General features: G+C 61.8%; 2 protein-coding genes across 8 annotated transcripts; one reads left to right on the top strand and one right to left on the bottom strand.

Moving 5' to 3' along the window:
* The first annotated feature begins 2,146 nt into the window (after nucleotides 1-2,146).
* On the top strand, nucleotides 2,147-18,148 carry EHBP1L1 (EH domain binding protein 1 like 1). 7 transcript variants are annotated; one of them, XM_060607227.3, is made up of 20 exons: nucleotides 2,147-2,496; nucleotides 5,236-5,293; nucleotides 5,939-6,034; nucleotides 6,326-6,379; nucleotides 6,471-6,649; nucleotides 6,739-6,881; nucleotides 7,342-7,377; nucleotides 7,473-7,541; nucleotides 7,634-7,796; nucleotides 7,931-9,932; nucleotides 10,391-10,548; nucleotides 10,637-10,685; nucleotides 11,113-11,766; nucleotides 15,527-15,596; nucleotides 15,717-15,772; nucleotides 15,871-15,994; nucleotides 16,261-16,360; nucleotides 17,244-17,317; nucleotides 17,402-17,516; nucleotides 17,654-18,148. In XM_060607227.3, the coding sequence occupies exons 1-20, from the start codon at nucleotides 2,393-2,395 to the stop codon at nucleotides 17,751-17,753; spliced, it is 4,404 nt and encodes a 1,467-aa protein (XP_060463210.3). In that variant the 5' UTR covers nucleotides 2,147-2,392; the 3' UTR covers nucleotides 17,754-18,148. The 7 variants fall into 7 exon arrangements, with proteins under 7 accessions (XP_060463210.3, XP_060463211.3, XP_060463212.3 ...); XM_060607229.3 differs by having other exon boundaries at nucleotides 2,149-2,496; nucleotides 7,931-8,675; XM_060607230.3 differs by having other exon boundaries at nucleotides 2,151-2,496; nucleotides 7,931-8,066.
* A 258-nt stretch (nucleotides 18,149-18,406) lies between these two features.
* Nucleotides 18,407-21,933, bottom strand: KCNK7 (potassium two pore domain channel subfamily K member 7). Its single transcript, XM_060607234.3, has 3 exons — nucleotides 21,018-21,933; nucleotides 19,235-19,633; nucleotides 18,407-18,981 (listed from the first exon to the last, which is right to left on the bottom strand). The coding sequence occupies exons 1-3, from the start codon at nucleotides 21,532-21,534 to the stop codon at nucleotides 18,776-18,778; spliced, it is 1,122 nt and encodes a 373-aa protein (XP_060463217.1). The 5' UTR covers nucleotides 21,535-21,933; the 3' UTR covers nucleotides 18,407-18,775.
* Nucleotides 21,934-22,644: the final 711 nt, after the last annotated feature.

Genomic DNA, 22,644 nt, shown 5'->3' with positions numbered 1-22,644 from the left:
CCGGCAGATGGCGCCCAAGACCCCCGAGTGGAAGAAAGGCTGGCCGGTGATGGAATGCGAAACCTCCTTCCACCGACGGGGTTGGGGAGCTGGCCAAGCTGGTCCCGCGGTTCTGCGACGGCTGGCGAGGAACTTCCCCTCTCTGGCCGGACATCTAGGAGTCCAGCCCCTCTCCCCCACTCCTCGCTTTGGTCCTTCCTGGCCGGCTGGGAAGGAAGGAGAAGGAGCCGCCTATCTTGAGAGAAACTTTCCACCCCGAGTGGGGGCGGAGTTGGGGCGGCACAGGAAATGGGTGGGCCTGAGCCAGCGGGCCTAGGGGCCCCTCGGCAGGAGAGGGGAAGACGCCTCCAGGAAGGGCCTGGGAGTTAGTGAGTGCTCTTTGGGTGGAAGGAAACAGCTGCAGAAGCCGAATGGGGTGAAGTTGCGTTGGCCCAGGCCTCCGTAGAGGCCACACAAGCCCTGGAGGGGAGCTGGGGGCAGGGCCCCGGGCTTCCGTGCAGAAGACCCAGCTTTGGTGAGGGGCGATTGGGTGCCAGATACTCCCATTCCGCGCTTACAGGCTGCCTAGCCCCCCATCGCACTTGGAACCTTTAGAGTTATATGTAAAGGGCTTTCTCTTACAGAAGAAACCGAGACCGCACTGCTGGGTCTGGGAGCCAAACCCAAACCCAGGTGTCAGGCTCGCTGGAGGAAGCCTGCGCAATTGGGTATGGTGCGTGCTCAGACCTTCAGGCACACACATAACACCCCCATAACTTCCTGAGATGAAAAACAGAGGACCTCGAAATTGCACAGCTTAGGTTTACAGGTTGCTCACCCCCACACCCTGCTGTACGGTCCCTTGCCTCCTGGACACAAAGGCAGGCACTCCTGGCAGATCAGTTATCCTGTTCAAACCGAGTATTTACTAAGCACCAGACTGTAGTCCATTCACAAGCCTTGCAGAGTGCAGGCAGGGAGGGAAAGAGACTGATGCGCTGTCCTGGGGCAGTTCTCTAACTCGGCCTGATACCTGCAGGTGCTCGTTACCATGCAGGTAGGCGATAAGGGTTCTAATCTAGGTGTGAACAGGGCGGTTAATGCCTGGGGCAGGCTTCTTAGGGCAGGGAGAGTAAACTCATTTGTGCGTGCACACACACACTTTCCAGTCTGTGATAACGGGTTCCATTTATTTGTTTTAAGTTTATTTATTTTGAGAGAGCCAGCGGCAGTGTGAGCAGGGGAGGGGAGGGGAGGAAGAGAGAGAGTGAGAGAATCCCAAGCAGGCTCCATGCTGCCAGTGCAGAGCCAGACACGGAACTTAAATCACGAAGCATGAGATCGGGACTGAGTTGAAACCAAGAGTCGGACTTTGAACCGACTGAGCCACACAGGTGCCCCAGGTAGCGGATTCCATTTAATAAGACCTCAGAAAATCAGCCAGTCTCCGTACTAAACGCTTCCCAGGATTTCATATTCTCAGTGACTGTGTAAGAGGCAGAACTATAATTATCCCTACTTAACAGAGGTAGAAACTGAGGCTCAGAGTGTTGGTGCTTTGCCCAAGGTCACACACTTGTTGGAAGTCAGCTGTTTGTGTGATGTTGGGGCTATCTTCCCACTTGCCAGCTAAGGAGTCAGGTTCTGAGACTGGCAAATGGGTGCTGCCCACAGGTAGGGCCACCCAGGTTGACCCCTGACTCTGCTCCTTCCTACTTAGGTTAAGACTTAGGTGGCAGCAGAAGTCCGCCACCCGTGTGGAGGGCAGTTGGCTCTGGCCCAGGTTCTCAGTGTTGACCTGAGCAAGTCTGTTCTTCCCGGGTCTCTGTTTGCACCACCTGTGAAATGGGGCCAACAGTACATACCTCCCAGGGCTGCGGGCAGGAAGGGTGGCGGCCGGGGCAATGCTCGAGAGGGCGGCACCAAGTTGTCGGTTGCTCTCTCCCCTGGCCCCCGCGTCCGCACCGCCTCGGCGCGCTGCGAGCCGGCGCTGCGTTCCGGGCGTCCCCCTCGGTACCCCTCCCCTCCCCGCCAACCGCGGTAGAGGCGCGAGGCCCCGGAAGCCGGGCCGCCCCGCCCCCCGCTCCCGCCCGGGCCCCGGCCCCCGCCCCCGCCGGAGCCCCGCCCGCCTTCCGACGGGGGTGCGGCTCCAGGAAACGGCGCGCTCGCCGCTCAGCGCTCCAGCGACCCGACGCGCCCCGGACAACCCGCCGACTCAGCCGGACCACCCGGCGGGCCCCAGCGGCCTCCCCGGGGAGATCGGCCCCGGGTCCGAGCCTCGGACATCTCCGACGGACGGGACGGGCGGCTCGGATAGCAGCCCCGGAGGCCATGGGGACCCAGGGCCGGCCAGCGGTCTCGGGCCAGCGGGAGCCCAGAGTCTGAGGATCCGGCGGCGGGGGCGGCGGGGGCCATGACCTCGGTGTGGAAGCGCCTGCAGCGCGTGGGCAAGCGGGCCGCCAAGTTCCAGTTTGTGGCCTGTTACCACGAGCTGGTGGTGGAGTGCACCAAGAAATGGTGAGTGACAGGGAGGCCTGGGGGACTCCGCGGGCTGGCCGGGACCCTGTGGCGGTGGCGTTGAAGCCTGAGAGAACCCTGCCCCCAACCCAGGGGCCAAACAGGCGCCTTGCCCCACCTTGGGCCCTGGCGTCCCAGACAGAGATTCAAAAGTGCCTCTGCAGTTTGTGGGGCCCCTAAACTTGGTGGTGTGGGTAGCTGTTGGGGAGTGGAGGTCAGAATTTGCAGGCCTGGGAATCTGTCTGTCTGTGCCCACACCTTCCTCCGCTGCGCTCAGGGCTGGGGGAAGGGAGGCCTCCTGTTTTTTTGACCAGAGGGATGGTTCCGGGTGGCATCGGAAAAGGGAGCAAATTTTGAGGTCTGCGGGTGGCCAGGCCGCGGCAGAAACCTCCATCGACGGGTCCAGCTCAGAACAAGGATGTTGCCCCCTCCCCCTCTGCCCACTTGTTGAGCCAGAGGAACACACACGCACACACCACACGCAGGCCTCAGCCAGAGTGGATGCTGGGAGGCTGGATATGTCTCCACAATGTCCTTAAAAGGGGAAACTGAGTACTGAGAGAGATGAGGAGGGAGGCAGGGATTGGCTTAAAGGGGCCTGAGGGCCTAGAAGGTTGTGAGTCTGGGAGGAGAGGGCTTAGGGAGGGCGAGGTGGCCCGGTCAGGGGGAGATATGTGAGAGAGCACAGAACCTGGCTCAGACTGCCAAAGGAGCCGGGGGCATCTTGTTCACATGGCTCCCACCCGCAGCTGCCCGGACCCCTGCGTCACACCCTAAATATACGTGCTCACTGGTGTCGGCTTCCCTTGGCTGGATTAGGGCGCAGCTGTGGGGGCCTTGCCCGCCAGGCGGGGCTAAATTTAGGCTCCCAAGAGAAAGCTGCTGGGGCAGGAAGGGATCATGGGGTCCAAAGGGAGGGGAGTGAGCAGGAGGCTAGGGTCCCCTGGGCAGCAGCCATATCCGTGGTTTTGACTGGGCCAGCTGGAGGGCCCTTCACTCCATTTGGCGAGGCCCAGAGAAGACAGGGGCTGACTAGGGTAACACAGCACAGGGCTAGGACTTGAACTCTGGTCTCTGGCTTCTACCTTCTGCCCCAGCATCCAGGATGAGCCCAAGGGGACGCTGGGCATGGTCCCAGAGAGCAGGCCTAGGGTGCGGGCAGTGTCAATGCATCTGAGTCACGGGGGTGGGCAGGGCCTACTGGGCTTCTGAGCTAGGAGCCCAGGCTAGGAAGCTGCCCCTGCCCGGATCTCAGGCTCCCCAGGAGGGCGTGCCTGGCCTGAGTCAGGCTGCCCAGCCAGGCCCCGCCCTCTCTAGGCACCCCTGTCTGCTTCCCCTTTCTGGGAAGGCCCCGTGGTGGCTACTTTTGCTCAGCCATCACCTGCAGTTTGGGGTTGGGGAGAGGAGCTTGGCTGCAGGCTGGCGGGCTCTGCGCTTGGCTTTGTGACCTTGCCTGGCTCCCAACCTCTCTGGGCCTCAGGATTCTCAGGGGTTGACAGGAGAGCCATTTATCCTGGCTCCGCCTACAGAGGGGCAGTGAGGTGGGTGAGCCTAAGTGCCCTGGCCTGGGGCCGGGTGCAGGCAAAGAGGGCTCTTGTACTGCCCTCGGCCTGATGGTCCCCTCAACCACCCCCATCCTCGTGGGCAGCACTTGGACTCTCTAACCCAAAAGGACCTTCTCCCCGCACCCATGTGTTATCGCTGTGGGGCTGGGCCCTGCACGGGCAACTCTTGGCTCTTGAAGACAAGAGCCTCTTCACGTCTGTCTCTTCACGTCTCTGCCTCTTCTCTGGGTCGGCCCCGGTGTATGCAGTTGGTTTGGATGTCACCTTCTGGAAGTCTTTCTTGATGCCCCTTGTGGGAGTCAGGGGCCCTGCAGAGCTAGAGTCCAGGGCTCTGGGTTTGAGAGGTGGGGGCATGGCTGGCTCTCAGGGCCTCTGAGCCCAGCGAAGGACTGGACGTGGAAGGCCCTGGGTGGTTGTCTGATGACAAACTGACCCTGTGTGTCTCTGATCACCTCCCACCCTCTGCCCCTCGCTCTGATCCCGAGCCCCCATCCCCCCTGCTCCGTCCCCAACCTCGGACCCTTGCACTTGCCATCCCTTCTTGAACCCTCCTTCTCCAGAGCCTCACGAGCTTGTCCCTCCCCCACTCATGCCTTGCTCAGACACCCCAAGTTCAAGGAGACCCCAGTGGCTCTCTCCCATCTCCCTGAAGCCAGCTTGTTCACTTATTTTCTTTCTTGATTGGCACTCCACCCCTGCCTCTGTTGTCCTCAGCCCCCGAGAGGGTCTCATTTCTTCTGTGCTCTGCTCTGCCCCTAAACTGGGCTGGGCTCACAGTGCACACTCCCCACATATTTGTGAGTGATTGGGTTTGTTTTACTCCAAGTCTGTCTCTCCCTGTGTCTCTAAGTCTGTGTGTCTCTTGCCGGGTCCTCGCTGTGTTTATGTGTATCTCCCTGTCTCTGTGTGTGCCTGTCTCTCTATATGTCTCTGTCTCTCTGGCTGCCTGTCTTCATAATCCCTGTCGACCCACACACATCTGGGCCTTTGCCCTTCTGCCCTGGGCCTCACCCTGCCTCAAGCAGCTCCACCCTGCTCCTGGTGGCTCCAGATAATGGGCTGTCCAGTCCCTCTCCCGGGCGAGGAGGGTGTGGGCAGAAGGAAGACCCCGGGGGAGATGGAGAGGCTGGGCGAGTGGGTCCGACTGAGTAGCCCCCTCTCTCCCCACCCCTAGGCAACCGGATAAGCTGGTGGTGGTATGGACCCGGCGGAACAGACGCATCTGCTCCAAGGTGGGGGAGGTTGTCAGCTGGGGGGTCCAGGTTGGGGGTGAGGCCAACAGTGGGTGCGGGGTAAGTGGGTGAGGACTGATGGGAGAGTGGAGTCATCTTCGGGTTTGGACCAGAATCCGCAGAAAGGGGGCTCGTGGGTGGCTCAGTTGGTTGAAACTCCGACTTGGGCTCAGGTCACCATCTCGTGCTTCACGAGTTGGAGCCCTGCGTTGGGTTTGCTGCTGTCATCTTGAGGCTGCTTCGGATCCTCTGTCCCCCTCTCTCTGTGCCCCTCCCCTGCTCGTGCTCTCTCTCTCTGTCTCTAAAAACTAAATCAACGCTAGGGCACCTAGGTGGTTCAGTCGGTTAAGCATCCAACTTCGGCTCAGGTCATGGTCTCGTGGTTCGGGGGTTCGAGCCCCGCATTGGGCTCCGTGCTGACAGCTCAGAGCCTGGAGCCTCCTTCGGATTCTGTGTCCCCCTTCTCTCTCTGCCCTCCCTTGCTTGTGCTCTCTCTCTCAAAACTAAATAAACATTAGGAAAAAAAAAAAAAAAAAACAAAAGAATCCACAGAATGGAGAGAAAGATGAGGTCAAGTTTGGGGATAAGGACAGGGGACAAGGGGAGACTTAAGAGTCAGGGGAGGCTTCAGACTGCTCATTGCAGGCCCACAGCTGGCAGCCAGGCATCCAGAACCCATACCGGGGCACCGTGGTGTGGATGGTGCCAGAGAATGTGGACATCTCTGTGACCCTATACAGGGTGAGTCTCTAACCTTCCTGCGTAGGTGGGAATGGGAGGGGGCGATTACAACCCAGGCAGCCACGAGGGATCCCAGTGTGTTATCCATCCAAATCAGAACGCAGGGGTGAGGCCAAGAAGCAAGACGGGGGTGGGGGTAGCCTGCTCAGTGTGGGCGGCCCAGGAGGTCTCTCTGGAGCGGGTAGCATGCACACATAGCTGCCAGAAGCAGCGTGAGAGACGGCTGGCCCTTCTCCCCGTACCGCCCTCACCCCAGCAGCCCCCGTACTCACCAGTTCCCCCTTTCCCCAGGACCCTCACGTGGACCAGTACGAGGCCAAAGAGTGGACGTTTATTATTGAGAATGTGAGTGGCCGGGCAGGCCGGGGCTTGGGCTCTTGGGGCCTCGGGGGCGGCACTGATGCTCCTCCCCCCGGCCCTTCTCCCCGGCCCACAGGAATCCAAGGGGCAGCGGAAGGTGCTGGCCACCGCAGAGGTGGACCTGGCCCGCCATGCGGGGCCCGTGCCTGCCCCAGTCCCCCTGCGGCTGCGGCTGAAGCCCAAGTCGGTGAAGGTGGTACACGCGGAGCTGAGCCTCACTCTCTCGGGGGTTCTGCTGCGCGAGGGCCGTGCCACGTGAGTGCCCATCCTCCTCCCTTGGCCTTAGTCTGTAATCTCTGTCCCCAGCCCCGACCCCTGACCTCTGACCCCACCCCCACCCCCAGGGACGATGATATGCAGAGTCTTGCGAGCCTCATGAGCGTGAAGCCTAGTGACGTGGGCAACCTGGACGACTTCGCTGAGAGTGACGAGGAGGAGGCCAATGGTCCAGGTGCCCCTGAGGCACGGGCTCGTGTCCCCCAGCCAGGTGGGCTCACGGCCTACCATGGACTGAGATCTCCAAGACCTAGAGAGGGTGGGGGATAAGCCCGCCCATAAGCCCCTCGCTGTGCCGGGCCAGGGCCTGCCTTGAGCACGCCCAGTGAGGGGGCTCACTACGGCCCGGGCAGCCCCAACCTGCCCCGGCAGCCCTGATTGTCCAAACTTGGCTCCTGGTCCTGCGGCGGCGTGGGTTCTTGGCTGAGTCCTGCAGGATGGGTTCCCAGAGCCGCTGGCCCTCTCATCAGCCCTGAACGGGTACCTGCCCGGAGACGGCAGGGCCAAACGCGCAGAGGGGAGTCTGATCTCCCCAGCCCTCGCCACCCACCCTGGCCCTCCTCACTGGCTTCCTCATCCCTCCCTTTTGCTTGTTAAGGCTTTGTTTCTGTCTGTCCTTGTGGTTCTCTCTCTCTCTTTCTCCGCATCCGAGGGCCTGTCTCTTCTCGCAGGCCGGGGCGGTGCCCTGAGGCTGGGGCGTTTCCCAGGTAGGCCCAGGACTCTGGTTGGGGGGAGGGGGTCAGACCTGCAGGGCCCTCCCCTGGGCTGACCTGCCCCCCACCCCCCACCATCCCTACCCCAGATCCCCCTCGGGAGCTGAAGACACTTTGTGAGGAGGAGGAGGAGGGCCGGGCCCAGCACCAGCAGGCAGGTGAGGCCCAGGCTCAGGTTGGGACCGGGGAGGGAATGGACCTCCAGCCTCAGGGCCCAGGCCTCAGCACCCCTCCCTTCCTTCCTCCCCAGCTGCCAACCCCTCTAGTGTGGAGGATACCAGCCCGGCCCCTGTGAGTGCCCCTGCGCCCCCAGCCAGGACCTCCCAGGGCCAGGGGTCTGAAAGAGCTACTGTAGCAGGGGGCCAGGTGGGCCTCAAGGCCCCAAGGCCCCCGGGAACCCCACCAGAGAAGAGGTGAGCTTTGGCACGAGCCCTGTCCCCTGCCCACTGTTAGAAAGCTGCACTCCTACCAGCGTGCCTTTCCAGGGCCCTAGGAACCTGAAGGGCGGGGATGGGGCTAAAAATGCTCTCTCCTGCTCTCTCCTCAGGTCTTCAAGACAGCCAGGCCAGGAGGTGGCCCCCACCCCAGCCCCTCGGCTCCGGAAAGGCTCTGATGCCCCCTGGCCCCTAGTCCCCCAAGGGGAAGATGAGGCTCCCAAAGCCTCAGGGGATCCCCCGGCAGGAGTGCGTTCTTCTGGGCAGACCCAGGCCCAGGAAAGCCCGCAGGAAGGGACAGAGGCTCAGGGAGCCAGGCTGGCCCCAGGCATTGAGGGTGGAGGCTCCAGAGACTCTTTGGGGGGGCAGAAACCTAAGGTTAAGGGGAGGAGCGCTGGGGATAGGCAGGGGGCTGGGGGGACGGACACTGAGCAGGAGTCAGGAGTCAGAGAGGTGAACACTAAGAGGTCAGATGTCAGAGCCGGGGAGCCTGAAGAGAGTTTAGAAGGGAGTCAAGTGGATGCTGAGCAGATGTCAAAGGTGAGACATGTGGACACTGAGGGACCAGAGGCTGTAGGGGTGATGTCTGAGGCAAGATTCAAGGGGACTCCCGAGGCTCCTCCAAGGGGCTCTCAGGGGAAGACAGGGGTCAGGACCAGGGATGAGGCTCCCACAGTCCTGAGCCCACCCCCAGCAGACCCTGCAGGGCACACCAGGCATCTCGGTGACCTCAGTGGGGCCAGGGCTGCTGCAGGCCAGGAGAGAGAGGGTGCAGAGGTGAGAGGCAGAGCCCCTGGTGTTGGGGGGACAGGCCTGGAGCAGGGTCCCTCTGTTGGAGCAGCAAGCACCAGGCCACAGGTGAGCGGGTACCAGGGAGCCCCGCCAGCAACTGACCAGGGGGTGATGTCTAGGGATCTGGGGGTCTGGGAGGCAGAGACTCGGGATTCAAGGGTCCTGGGAACAGAGACGGGGGTGGCAGAGTCAGAGGTACTGGGGACCCAGGAGACCCAAGTGGAGGGATCAGGGTTCCCAGAGATAGAGATGGGGACAGCAGAAGCCAAGGCGTTGGGGGCCCAGGAGACACAGATCGTGACATCAGGGGTCCTAGAGTCAGAGGCTGCTGGGGTGGCAGAGTCTGAGGAACTGGGAGCCCAGAAAACAGAGGCTGAGGGTTCAGGGTTTCTGGGGACAAAGACTAGGATGGCAGAGACGGAGATATTGGGGACCCAGGAGATAGCTGGTGGTTCAGGGATACTGAGGATAGAAGCTGAGATAGCAGAACGTGAAATACTGGGGGCCCAGGAGACAGAGGTGGGAGGTTCCAGGATGCCAGAGATAGAAGCTGGGACGGCAGAGGCTGAGATATTGGAAACCCAAGAGGCTGAGGTGGGGGGTTCAGGGATAAAATCTGAGACAGCAGGGACCCGGGAAACAGAGGTAGGGGGCTCAGGGATCCCAGGGTTTGAGACTGAGACAGCAGCAGCTGAGATACCGGGGACCCAGGAGATAGAAGCTGGGGGTTCGGGGGTTCCCAGGATAGAAAATCAGATAGCAGGCGCCCTGGAGACAGAGGTGGGGGATTCAAGGGTTTCAGGGCCAGGAGTTGGAAGGGCAGAGGCTGAGGGACTGGGGACTCAACAGACAGAAACGACAGTTTTAGAGGCTGAGAAGGACAAGGCTAAGACTTTGGGGGTCCAGGAGGCAGAGACTGGGCTCTGGGAGACTCTCCAATATGAAGCTTTGCAGGATTCCATCACTAAGCGTGGAGTTTTAGGGCCCCAGGGAGCAGAGGCAGAGACCACAGTTTTGAGGGCCCAGGAGGTAGAAGCTGAGGTGCTGGGAGTTTCAGAGGCCAAGTCTGGGGCTTGGGGGGCCCAGGAAGCAGAGACGGAGATTTTAGGGCCTCCAGAGAACGAATCTGGTATTTTTGAGGCCCAGGAAGCAGAGGCCGGGTTCTCAGGGACTGAGCAGGGACAAGAAGCTGAGGGAAACCTCCCGGAGGCCAGCCTGATTGAGGTGCAGGTGGCCAGCGGGGCAGGGGCTGGGGTGCCCAAGCCCTCGGGGGCCTCTTCCCCAGAGGAGCCTGAAGAGGACGGGAGGCTGCCAGGCAGCCAGGTAGGGATGGGGGCCGCCGAGGGCCCAGTCCGCTGCTTTCCACTAACCCTGGGCTGAGCTAACGGCGGCTCTGCATGGACCCACCTGGTCGACTGGGGTGCGGTGGGATAGGGGCTCGGCTTCAAGGAGCCCCCCTCACCCTCTCCTCTCTCAGGATGCCCTGGCTCCCCCATCTGTCTTCCCTGGGCTGCATGGACCCGGACACCCCTAAGCTGATTTTCTGGGCTGACCTTGAGGTGTGGCTGCTGGTGACCTCTGATCTTGCCTGGGGGCCACTGACCTTTTAGGTGACCTCGGTAGATAACCACAGAGCTGGAAACCCTTTGCCTAGTCCCAAGGCTCTGGCCAGTGGTCTCTGGTGACCCCTGCAAACCCAGAGCCAGGGCTGTTTTGTGCCCAGGGGTCAGAGGGTACAGGTCCTCCGTTCACATTCCCTGAGCCCATCCCTGTGTCCCTAGGCACCACGTGCTCTGGTCAGCTCCAGTCAATCCCTGCTGGAGTGGTGCCAGGAAGTCACCGCTGGCTACCGTGGTGTCCGAGTCACCAACTTCACTACATCTTGGCGCAACGGCTTGGCCTTCTGTGCCATCCTGCACCGTTTCTACCCAGACAAGATGTGAGCTGCCAGAGGGGGTGGGAATGAATGAGGGAGCCTGCTGGGAGGGCGGTGTGATTTCAGCCTCTGACCGGCCCTCTCTCTGCAGCGACTACGCCTCCCTGGACCCACTCAACATCAAGCAGAACAACAAGCAGGTGAGATGGAGAGGGAGCGACGCCTGGGGGGAAAGGGTCCAGAGCCAGGCCGTAGATCCAACATTTAGGGTCCGTCTGTCCTAGGAGAGGAACGTACGGGCTGCAGGGCCCCAGCAAGTGGGTTTGGGAAGTTCTGTCACTTTTGTATCCTCTCGGTCTTTAAACTGTTCGTTTTTCTTAGTTTTGTTTTGTTTTAAAGCCTATTTCCCCCAGATGGTTTTTCCAAAACCGCCCTTTGGTGTGCAGTTGCTGGGTGACGCGGGGGCGGGCCCTGTTGCTAGATTTCCCCCAATAGAAGGGTGAAGGCGTTGCTAGGCAAAACCCCGGCGTGCCAGTCGCGGGGATTCCTCCGGCGGTCCTGGGCGGGGCCGCAGCGTCGCTGGGTAACACCCGCCGCCGCCGCTGATCCCCAGCGCGCCGTTCCTAGGCCTTCGATGGCTTCGCGGCTCTGGGCGTGTCGCGGCTGCTGGAGCCGGCGGACATGGTGCTGCTGTCGGTGCCCGACAAGCTCATCGTCATGACGTACCTGTGCCAGATCCGCGCCTTCTGCACCGGGCAGGAGTTGCAGCTGGTGCAGCTGGAGGGCGGCGGCGGCGCCGGCACGTACCGCGTGGCCAGCGCCCAGCCGAGCCCGCCCGACGGCCTGGACGCCGGGGGCCTGGCGCAGCGGCTGCGCGAGCACCGGGCCGAGGCGCCGGAGGAGCCCAAGGGGCCCAAGGAGCCCGAGAACCGCGCGGACGGGGCGGCTCCCGAGGCGGCCTCCAAGGACCGCGGTGCGGAGGCCGCCCCGGAGGCGCGCTCCGCGGAAGCCCCTGCCGACGGCCCCGGAGCCCGGGCGTCCGCGCCCCCGGCCGAGGGGCTGGTGAACGGGGCGGGGGCGCCGGGCGCCGGGGGCGGCGTGAGGCTGCGGCGGCCGTCGGTCAACGGGGAGGCCGGGCCGGTGCCCCCGCCCCGCGCGCACGGCTCCTTCTCCCACGTGCGCGACGCCGACCTGCTGAAGAAGAGGCGCTCGCGGCTGCGGAACAGCAACTCCTTCTCGGTGGACGACCCGGACGCGGGGGCCGCCGGGGCCGCGGCTGCGGTGAGTGCCCTCCTGTGGCGCGGGGTCGAGGGTGGCCGGGCAGAGAGGGATGGGTCCTGAGGGGCCCCAAGGGCAGAGACGGCGCAGGGGCGGCGGCTTCAGGGCAGCAGGACTCGGCTGGGCGCGGCGAGGCGCTTTCTGAGTGCGGGGGCCGTGGTGTCCGGGAAGAGTCCCCCGGCGACGGAGTGGGCTTCCGTTCAGGGGACACGTGCAGGCCGAGGCCCCCCAGGCCCAGAGCGGCCGCCTGGGCGGGGTCTCCACCTTTGCTCCCAGCTTGGAATCTATGCTAATGGTTCTTAATGCCTGACATCCAGGTAGTGGAATCACGGGCTGTAGCAGGAAGTTCCTAGGAGGCTCCATGGTTGTCAGCACTCAGCACGCTGCTCTTTAGGGACTGTGAAGTGGGTGGGGGCGTTTCTTTCCCTGCGGTTGGCCCTGGGTCGCTCAGCAGCCACCATTGCCCTATAAGCCGGGCAGGGCTTCTGTCCTCAGCGGGGCCAGCCAGGGCCTCCCTGTTCCAAGTATCTCCGATTCGGATCTTTAACTCCAGATCCTGGAGACCCATTCTTCTCTGATAATGGGAGGTTGAAGCTGGGAGACCCTGCCTGGTGCCCCCTCCACCCCACTCCCCCAGCCCCTGCATTTCTCAGGTTCGGGTCTCCCAGGGTATCATATGGTCATTGCACTGAAGGAGAGGTGGTCCCAGAGAAGGCAGGGATTTGCTCAAGGACAAGTGCCACTGAAGTGGCTTCCCAGCTGGGGTTCCTTCCACCCCCTGCACCCATCCTGCCCGCAACAGCAGGGGCAGCCCTGTCAGGCCACTGCAAGCCTTCAGCTGCCCAGGGATGACGTTCCAAAGAAAGGAGGGAATAAACCGGGAAAGGCTTCTGGAAGAAGCAGCCATGTGAGCTAGGCTGATAAGATGGGAAGAGATGGTTCTCAAATGGGGGGGACCTGCTTAAGTAAAAGTGTGCCCTTAGCAGGAAAGCTCAGGTCTCCTTTAGGGATCTGCCAGTCATCTCCCACGAGGTCCGCAGGTAGCGATAAGGCTGGTTTGGAGAGCGGGAGCCTTGAGCGGGTCAGAGGCACAGCATTGTGAATGAGAGACAGAGAGGGCACCAGAGGCACCCCTAGGAGATGTGATACGCAAGGGCCAGAGGGACACAGTCACCCCTGGCCTGTCTGTTGTCCTCTGGCCACAGCCTCATTAATATATGTCACTGGCTCCTTAAATCTTAGAGGGGAGGCTCTGTCCTACACCCTTCTCTGCCCAAGTCCCAGCAGCTGGTCCTTCTGAGCCAGGCCCCTCCCGAGCCCTTGTCCCACAGGAGATCTGTGACCCACGGGGCTGGAGGGGACCCCTCCTTATTGGCTGTTCCCATCCCCCATGCCCTATGCATGTAGTAGGAGGAGGTCAGGCCTGTCCCTGCCCTTGGGAGCTCCCAAAATCCTGGATGGGATGAAGTCAGGCACCTTGAAGCTGGGGTGGGGCCAAAGCAACGCCAAGAGGAGGGCAGGGTGCCTCTGGTGCGGCCCAGCAAGGCTTCCTGGAGGAGGGGCCATGCGTGAGGGTATAGAAAGGGGAATTGGGGTCAGACGGGAGGAAGCATTGGAATTCCCATCGGGGCTGAGTGAGTAAGCTCAGTGGCTGCTGAGGTTGGGGTTTCTCCTCCACTCTTCTGCCTCTGCCTGCTCTGTGGGCGGAGTGCACGCTGCGTGCCAGGCCCTGCCCCCATGATCCCTTATTAGCTCCCAACTGACTTCTCCCAACGTCCCTTCCGGGGAGGAATGATTACCCCATTTGCAGGTGGGAACATTGAGGTTCAGGGAGAAAGTTGAGAACCCCCGTGAAGCCGGAACTATGAAACGGTGCCCTCTACTAGGCTCAGCACTCCTGGCTGGCTGGCTGCGGGACTCTGGGCGAGCCACGTAACCTTTCTGTCCTCTTTCCCTGAGGAGAAGCAGCAAATGCCTAAGTCCTTCACGGAGTGGCCTTGAGATACTACTTCAGGGTGCCGTCAAGAAAGGGGAACTGTGTTCTTCCCCAGATGCCTTTCTGGAACCCTGCCACCCCCAGTTTCCACAGGGTTTGGATTTCTCTCACATAAAGACAAACAGAAGCCCAGGGAGTATGACTGGCCCAGAGGCAAACAGCCAGTGGGTGGCCCAGCTTGGGAACACATCTTTGGATTAGACAGCCCTGGGTCCTCGGCCAGACCTATATGAGCTTCATCTCTGACTTTTGGTGTCCTGTTCTGTGAAGTGGTGATGTTATGACCCCTGAATCACAGAGCTGTTGGGGGGACTGGTGGAGTCATGTGCGCCGTGTCCAACGCATCAATGTCTAGTCAACAGCGCTAATTGGTGGGCCCTGAGTGCATTCTCTGGGCCCCATCCTGTCTGCAGGGGCTGCCTCTGGGCAGGGAGACACAGATAACCAGCAGCTATGATGGGGGTGCAAGCAGGGATGGGGGAGGCCTGGGAGGCCATGGAGGGGGGCACTCTCCGGGCTTCAGGAGGGGTGAAGTTCGGGAAGAGAGACAGAAAGCTGTGTGGGAGCCCGAAGGGGCCTCATGGAGGTGGAGCCGAGCCGGGTCATGAAGGTTGCTGATGTCAGGTTTCTCCAGATAGAGGCCAGTCCAGGCTGAGGAAGCAATTTGGGGAAGTGAAAGTCCATTGCTATGGCCAACGGCTGGTGTCTGGGTGGGGTCTGGGGTAGTAGGAGTTGAGGCTGGAGCTGCCAACAGGCCTTGGCGACAAGATTGGGCGCTGAGAGGGGTCGGGGGGCTGGGGGAGTGACACCATCCGGTGAAGGTTTTAGGAAGACCCCTCAGTTGTGACTTGAGGATAGAGTCAGCAGGCAGGGAATGGGTAGTGGCCACTGACACGGGCCAGAGAGGATGGCATCTGACCGCCATCTGTCCAGGGACGCTTCTCAGAGAAGCGCAGGATGGAGTGGACAGTGGGGTAGTTCAACCTTCTCCCCACCCTGTGACCTAGAAGGGTGGCCCGAGCAGGAGCCATCAAAGGGGCCAGGCTGTCTGCTGACCTGAGCCCCCGGAGCTGACCCCCCCACCCACCCAGCAAGTCGCCAGGGGCAGGGCACATTAAGGGCCAGCCCTGCCTTTGGAGACTGAAATTGGTAGGCCCAGCCCACCTGACGTGTTCTGAGTGTTCTATGAAGAGCACAGCAGTCTGGGCGTGGGAATTGATAAGGTGGGAGGGTGCCCCCTTTTGGCCAGGATATGAAGGTGCTGGCCCAAGGTGGCCTGGGTCTGGAGATGAGGTGCATGCATCAAGGGAGCTCAGTGTCACCGCGTGGGCCCCTGGCCATGATGGAGACTCAAGCACTAGGTGATGGGAGTCGGAGGTGGCCTGAGGGAGCTCCAAGCAGGAAGGGGCGAGGGAGAAGGAGAGGCCCCAGCCAGGCCCCTCACAGCCTTCCACCCCTGACTCTCACAAAAGCCTTGTAAACCCAGCCCAGGGAACAAGGACTGTGAGGCTCCCAGAGTGGGAGTGGACTGGCCCAGGATCACAGGGCCAGGCAGGGTGAAGGCCATGGCCTTCCCTTGGGGAGGCACTTTCCCTGGAGGGGACGGAGGGTGGAGTTCTGTGCATGCAGGACTGGAGAAGCAGCTGGGGTGGGCAGGGCCTGGAACTGAGGGCCTCTCCTCCCCTGCGTGTGCATGAGGCTCTGGCTGGCCCTAGGGCGGGGCTGTTGGGGAGCCCTGCAAGCCCTCACCGGCCCCTTTCTCCACAGGAAGGCCTGGGCCCCGACCCCAGCCCTGCCCCTGGCCCATCTACAACCACAGCCCCACAGCAGCCCCCTGGTGAGTAGTTGTGAGGGAGTAGTGACCCAGCTCAGTTCAGGCTGTTCACAGATCCTGAGCTGGGGACGCCCTGGGGGCAGCTGTCAGATGGAGGTGCCTTAGCCCGGTCTCTGTCTGCAGGTGGGAGTTCCCCACCGGAGGAGCCGCCCCCAAGTCCAGGGGAAGAGGCTGGGCTGGTAAGGAGGGCTGAGGAGGGAGGAGCTGGTGGGTGGCACTTCCCAGGCAGAGCCTGGACTGAGCCCCCCCCCCCGCCCCCCCCCCCCCTTTTCTGCAGCAACGGTTCCAGGACACAAGTCAGTACGTGTGCGCAGAGCTTCAGGCCCTGGAACAGGAGCAGAGACAGATAGATGGGCGGGCAGCGGAGGTGGAGACACAGCTGAGGAGCCTTATGGAGTCAGGTGGGGCAGACATCGGGAGTCCACTCCCCAACACATGCCACCAGATCTGCCCAGCCCTGCAGCCCTTCCTGATCTGGGGAGGAGTTGGGAGGAGGCAAGGCTGGGGTCTCTGTCCCCATTTACAGCGGGACAAGGGAAGCAGCTTGCCGGAGGCACCAGGCTCCGGCTTCTGGGATGCCGTAAGGAAGCGAGCCCCAGTCCCCAGCCGCCCTACTCTTGCCACCTGGGTTGACGGCAGGCCTGGTGACTGTCCTGGCCGGGTTCAGGTGCCAACAGGTTGCAGGAGGAGGTGCTGATCCAGGAGTGGTTCACATTGGTCAACAAGAAGAATGCTCTCATCCGCAGGCAGGACCAGCTGCAGCTGCTGTGAGTGAGCCCCTCCCACTCCAGGCCCCGCCCCCAGCCCGCCCCGGGCCGTGCAGGACAGAGGGGAATCTTGGCCACTTTGGCTAGAGCTATTCACTACTTTCTTCTTTCTGCAAAGGTCTTTTTGGAAAATTGCTCAGTCGCCTTATTTTCTTCTTCTCAAAAGTCCTGTATGAATTGTACACCTCTTTTATTGGTACTGTTTTTATGAATCAGAAAACTAAGGCCCAGAGAAAAACGTGGTACAGGCAAGTCAGGGCTGAGTGCCGGTTCCTTTGACCCTGTTCCTTTCCAATAAGAAAAACTGAGGCCCACCGAGATCTGAGCTGGTTATTCATTTTTCAGAATAATTTTAGCGTCTCATACTTGCTGCTGATGAATAATGTTCATCCAAATGATCCTGCAAGGTTGTTTCCTAATTAAAAAAAAAAAAAAAAAAGGGAGGGGTGCCTGGGTGGCTCAGTCAGTTAAGTGTCCGACTTTGGCCCAAGTTATGATCTCATGGCTCATGAGTTCGAGCCCCACGTCGGGCTCTGTGCTGACAGCTCACAGCCTGGAGCCTGCTTCGGATTCTGTGTCTCCCCCTCTCTCTGCCCCTCTCCCACTCATGCTCTGTCTCTCTCAAAAATAAATACATATTTAAAAATTAAAAAATAAAAAGCAGTGGGGATGGGAGGAGACACTATTAAGCATCCAGCATTAGGAGAACAGTTGGAAGGAAGATGATCTGGGGCAGGGACGGGGGTATAGCGCTTTCCTCAGCCCAGCCCTCCACACGAACTGGTAATGAGGTGGGATGGGAGGCCAGGGAGTAGTCAGAGCCCCGGGACCCCTTCCTCTCCTGTTCCCCTTTTCCTGACCCACCCCGCACCCTCCACCCCAGTATCGAGGAGCAAGACCTGGAGCGGAGGTTCGAGCTGCTGAGCCGGGAGCTACGGGCGATGCTAGCCATCGAAGGTGGGAGATGGGGCCCGGAGAGGGTGAGAGCCAGTACAGAGCAGGGACGGGCGCCTCCTGACCCTCGGCCTCCTCTGCCCTCAGACTGGCTGAAAACGGCCGCGCAGCAACGCCGAGAGCAGCTTCTGCTGGAGGAGCTGGTGTCGCTGGTGAACCAGCGGGATGAGTTGGTCCGGGACCTGGACCACAAAGAGCGGATGTGAGTGGGGTGGGGACCGTGCTGGGAGGGGGCGGGGGGGCGCGTCTAGGGGCGGACTCCCGAGGAGGGCTCGCTCTGGCCAGGGGGGCAGACTAGGGTTGGGGCCCCGACTCTGACTTCAAGCCGCTCCCTCCCAGCGCCCTGGAGGAGGACGAGCGCCTGGAACGCGGCCTGGAGCAGCGGCGCCGCAAGCTGAGCCGGCAGCTGAGCCGGCGCGAGCGCTGTTCGCTGAGCTGAGGCCTTAACCACTCGGACCAGGCTTTCTCGCTGCCGCGCCGGGTCGCCGCCCCGGACTAGCGCTGCGGAGGACCCGGGCCGCACGGACGCGGCGCGCCGCCCGTAGGGGCCGCCGTCGCCCCCGTGTGGGGGAAAGAAGGGCGGCCTCTGGGGGCCCGACAGACAGGAGCGGCTGGACGGCCGTGCCGTCCGGGCCGTATTTATTTGTCCGTGTGAGTGTGTGTGCGTGTGTTCGCGGGGCCTGGGGGTCCCAGGAGCACCCCTACAGAACCCCTCCCCGATGGCAGCGGGGGGACAGGGATGGCCGGTGAACCGCTGCGCCCCCGCCCTCCCCCCTTTCCTGATCTTCGCGAGCAATAAAGTTGGACGAGGCCACACCAGGCCTGCCTTTCTCAGCCCTGGGGCTTTCAATAGACGGAAGGGGGCGGGGCTGGGCCGATAAGGCTGTCTGCGATCCGAAGTGGGGCCGGGCGGCCTTTGAGGTTCCCAGATGGGGCCGGGCGGGCTTTGAGGTTCCCAGATGCGGGGAGGACCCCCCTAGGCCTTCGCCTTCAAAGGATGATGGGGTTTAAGGATGGTGGGGTTTGGGTCGTCGATCGCTTTAGGGATCCCATTTTTTTTAATTTTTTTTTAATTTTTTAACGTTTATTTATTTCTGAGAGACAGAGAAAGAGTGCAAGCAGTGGTGGGACAGAGAGAGGGAGACACAGAATCGAAAGCAGGCTCCAGGCTCTGGGCTGTCAGCACAGAACCCGATGCGGGGCTGAAACTCACAAGCTGTGAGATCATGACCTGAGCCCAGTCGGTTGCCCAACCGACTGAGCCACCCAGGCGCCCCTAGGGGTCCCATTTTGAAAGAAGGGACCAGAACAGGGCTATTGCCTTTCTCTTTAAAAAAACAAAACAAAACAAACCACTATTGCCTGAGGTCCTTACAATCACACCCTCCCCTCCCATCACTGGGGGCTTCCTCCTCAAGCTCGTCCACCTGAACAGAGCTCAACTCCATCACCTCGCACCCATCAGCAAGTTGGGGTCTGTTCTGGGGCTGCGGCTGAGGATGGCAGGGTGCTCAGGGCCAGTTCATCTTGGCCTAGGATGCCGCTTTGGTCTTCAGCCGTCCGCGGGCCACTGGACCCAAAGAACTTCACCACGGCGCGGACCTGTGGCAGCTCTGAGAAGGTCTCCACGGCCAGCAGCATGGCCAGGAGCCCGAGGAGCAAGTAACCTGGTGAGGAGAGGTTGATGGCACAGCTCTTTGCAGTGCCCATATGCTCCCTGCCACCTCCCAGCCAGGTGACCCGCCACCCCGGCACCCGGCGCCACTCAGAGGTGCCGTCAGGGTTCTACGACTCCCACACCACAGCCCAGGGCAGGGTTCCTCCACCTGGGCGGCTAGGCCTCCCCAGTGGTTTACGGAGTCGTAGTCCGGGCTCCTCTTCCCTCCTCTCGCCCTCACGCTCCTTGGCAGCTGGACTCACCGAGAAGTGCGAGCCGGCCCAGGTGGTAAAGCACCGGATGCAGGCCACGGCCGTGACCCGGCAGCAGGTCCCCCAGGCCGATGGTGCTGAGGGAGCTGAAGCAGAAGTAGATGGCCTCCAGCAGGCTGCAGTCACCCTGGACGCCCCACAGCACCAGCGCTGGCAGCAGCACGAAGGCGCCAGCCACTAGCAGGCCCAGTCCGGCTGCCCCTAGCAACGCGGCCCTGGCCGGGGCCGGCCGCCAGTAGGCCGCTACCCAGGCCCCTGGGCGGCTGAGCAGAGGCAGCAGGCAGCGGCGCAGTGCGGCCAGGAGCGCTAACGAGGCTGGCAGCCCCAGGGCCGCGTAGACCACGCAGAAGGCCTTTCCGCCCGCCGACAGCGGGGCCATGCAGCCATAACCTGGAAAGGAGAGAGGCCGGGGGCGATGAGCACTCCAGCGGGATGCCGGCTGTGGTGTGTCCCCCCCCCCCCCCCCCCCCCCCCCCCGCTTCCCCCAACGAGGCCTCTGGCAGAAGACCGCCCTCTAGTGGCTGAGATCGAGGGACCGGCTCCCGCCTGTGCTCTGGCTGGCTTTGCTCCTCATTCGCTGGGGGTCTTGGACAAGTCCCTTTACCTCTGTGCCCACTCTTTTCTGGGAAATGGAACATTAAAAGAGGCAGTCACCTTAGGCCTCTTGGGGCTGGGACAGTTCTGAGAACCCCTATCCTGCCCCAGAGGAAGCTTGGTTTTCTCCGGGTCCTCAGCTCTGCCCTTGACCAATACGATGCTTCCAAATCCACTGGGAAGAACGTTACGCACTCTTCCCCTGCCCAAAGGTGTCTTGAGACACCCTGTGTGCCAGGCCTTGCACTGGAATCTGAGTCTGCCCAGGCCCTGCCTTTTGGTGGAGACGACAATGCAGGAAAGTCAGTGAAGACGTGACATGAACGGCGGCAAAAGAGGCAGCGTGCGTGAGAAAGGGCAGTCAGGACTGGAAAAGCATGTGCAAGGCAGGGAGAGGCGGGAGAGCAGGGTGTGCTGGGAGAACAGGACCAGCTGGTCCGGAGGTTGTAAACGCAAATGCCTAGAGGGGCCAGATGTGAGACAAGAGCGTTGGGTTGGCCCGGAGTGGAAGCGTTCTGTCCAAAAGTACAGGCCTTGTTCCTCTCCGGACAATATGCCGCCTTGCAGGGATTCTGGCTCAGAGGGAATATAGCTCTCCTGATTGTCCGAGAGAAGTTGGGAATACAGATTCAGACGACATTTAGACACTCTGCAGATGTTTGTACGGACGATGTCCACTCACAGGACAAAAAAACCTCCAGGGCTGCGGCTCCCATTCCTTTATTTCCCTGCGCCTTCACACATGCTGTTCCCTCTGCCAGGAATTCCGTCATCCCTCATCTCTGTGCCCTCTTGCCATGGCTAACGTTCCATCAGGACTTCCTCCCCCTGGCCACTCTCTCCGGAGTCGGTGGTCCTGACCTGCACTCCTGGGTTCACTCCATTCTCCTCCGTTCAAGAATCCGCCCTACAATACCCGCTCCCCACCTTGCCTCGGGCCACGGGGTCTGGGCATCTCTCCCGGATGTCAGGGGGCGTCGGGGTGTGTGGCTGAGGAGGACACACCCTGCCTGGCCGCTGAACTTGAGGTACCAGTTGGGGTACTGGTGTGGGAAGCCCCAGCTCTGATGTCAGGCCGAGTCAGGCCTGGGATCTGTCTGGCCTTTTGGGGCTGAGGGAAGGGCTACATCGCCAGGGCCCCCCAGGAGCCCCCGCCTGCCCGGCCGCCCGGCAGCCTTACCCGTGGTGGTGAGGATGCTGGCAGTGAAGAGCAGGGCCGAGGGCAGATCCCAGTTCCCAGCCTCTGAGCCATCGCCCCAGCTGGAGACCCCGCGTACCTGGGCCGCCAGGGCGGTGCCCAGCAGCTCCTCCAGCGCCCCAGGTGGCAGGCAGGCCCCATATTCTGCCTGGAAAGTGGCCAACTCGGTCCTGAGCTTGGCCTGGAGCCGGAGGGCTGGCGGCCCCTCCAGGGCCTGAAGCACAGCAGCCCCAATCCCCAGGGCCAGCAGGTGGGCCACAACCAGTAGTGGGAACCGGGCCCAGGGCCTTAGAGCCCCCATGTTGTGCCGCCTGGGGTCGGAGGTGCTGTGGGAGCTGGCGGCTCCACGGGCACCTGGGAGGGGCTGGCAGGGTGCGGCCGGGAGGAGGTGCCCGTGGGAGGCTGAAGACAGACGCCAGGGACTCACTGAGGGAGAGTGTGAATGAGCGGGAAGGGGGTCGGTCCGGGTCCCTCCTCCTAATTTCTGGGGACGAGACATTATTTGCCCAGTTCCCCGAAGCCGGGGAGATGGGGGCGGGGTGGAGCAGGTTGAGGCCCAGAGAGCGAGCGAGACTGGCTCAAAGTCACACAGGGTGGCTTATTCAGGGAGGAGCTCACTCAAGCCCGGCCCGCTCCCTGCATCCCCTCAGCAAGTACTTCTTTTTCCTGAGGACACTGGACAAGAAGACAGACACAGGTCCCTTCCCTCCTGCTGTTCCACAAGAAACCTGTTAGCAAGAGAATGTGACAAGTTTGAATTGTCACACATACCCTGAAGTTCTGGGGGAAGGCCCTGGAAGAGTGAAGACTGACATTTCAGCTGGGGAACAGAAGCCAGTCAAGGTGGGAGAGAGCTTGGGGTGTGAGAGGAACAGTGTGGGGTGGGGGTGGGGGGGGTAAGGACACAGGGCCGAGAGGACAAGAGTGGCCTAGGTGGACCTATTGGGAGGGGGGTGCGAGGGGGGTACAGCAGGCAGCCTGCAAGGAAGAGGGGACAGGAGTGGGGATTTGGGAAGAGTGGGGGGGGGGGGCGTGCAGGGCAGTGAGCTGAGAGGAGCCAAGGCCGCCGCCCAGAGGACGCTCTCACACCTCCATTCTGAGTTCTCCCTGAGAACCCTGTGCTGGGCCCTCCTGAGTCCCGCCCCACTGAACACTGGGGACACAGTGAGCCTGGCTGCCAGGGTGTGTGCAGGGGCGGGGAGCCTAGACTACTACTCCCCTGAACCATGGAGGGGCTGAGCGCAAGGGCCCCGCCCCGGGGCCTGGTGTAGGGTGCCCCCCACCCCCCCGCAGAACCCACAGAAGCGTGGACGGAGCCATGAGCCAGTAAGAGAAGTGTGGACGGAGCCATGAGCCGGGGGGGTCACTCCTCCTGGTCCAGACCCTGGAATAGAGACAAACCCAGGACAAGCCCCCAGGGTTCTGCCCAGTGGGCTCTGGACACCTGAGCTCCGCGAGCTGGCTGTGGCGGGCACAGCATGGCCAGGGAAGACGCCCCAGGGGAGGTGACGTTGCAGCTGGGTCCCGAGGATAAGCAGCAGGAAGAACGGGGCGATTCTTGAAATGGCAGGAAAGGCCTGCCAAGGGTGGGGAGAAGGTGGGCGAGAGC

This window comes from Panthera onca, chromosome D1, assembly GCF_046562875.1.
Source record: "Panthera onca isolate mPanOnc1 chromosome D1, mPanOnc1 haplotype 2, whole genome shotgun sequence".
Taxonomy (NCBI): domain Eukaryota; kingdom Metazoa; phylum Chordata; class Mammalia; order Carnivora; family Felidae; genus Panthera; species Panthera onca.
This window is presented reverse-complemented; position numbering and strand designations above follow the sequence as displayed.

Excerpts from the sequence above, each read along its gene's own strand:
- EHBP1L1 (XM_060607227.3), top strand. The coding sequence starts at position 2,393 with ATGACCTCGGTGTGGAAGCGCCTGCAGCGCGTGGGCAAGCGGGCCGCC. Across the intron at positions 6,380-6,470 it reads GGACGTTTATTATTGAGAAT|GAATCCAAGGGGCAGCGGAA; the intron begins GTGAGTGGCCGG and ends CCCGGCCCACAG. Across the intron at positions 17,517-17,653 it reads CTGGACCACAAAGAGCGGAT|CGCCCTGGAGGAGGACGAGC; the intron begins GTGAGTGGGGTG and ends GCTCCCTCCCAG.
- KCNK7 (XM_060607234.3), bottom strand. The coding sequence starts at position 21,534 with ATGTCTCGTCCCCAGAAATTAGGAGGAGGGACCCGGACCGACCCCCTT. Across the intron at positions 19,634-21,017 it reads CAGCATCCTCACCACCACGG|GTTATGGCTGCATGGCCCCG; the intron begins GTAAGGCTGCCG and ends TCTCCTTTCCAG. Across the intron at positions 18,982-19,234 it reads GGGCCGGCTCGCACTTCTCG|GTTACTTGCTCCTCGGGCTC; the intron begins GTGAGTCCAGCT and ends TCTCCTCACCAG.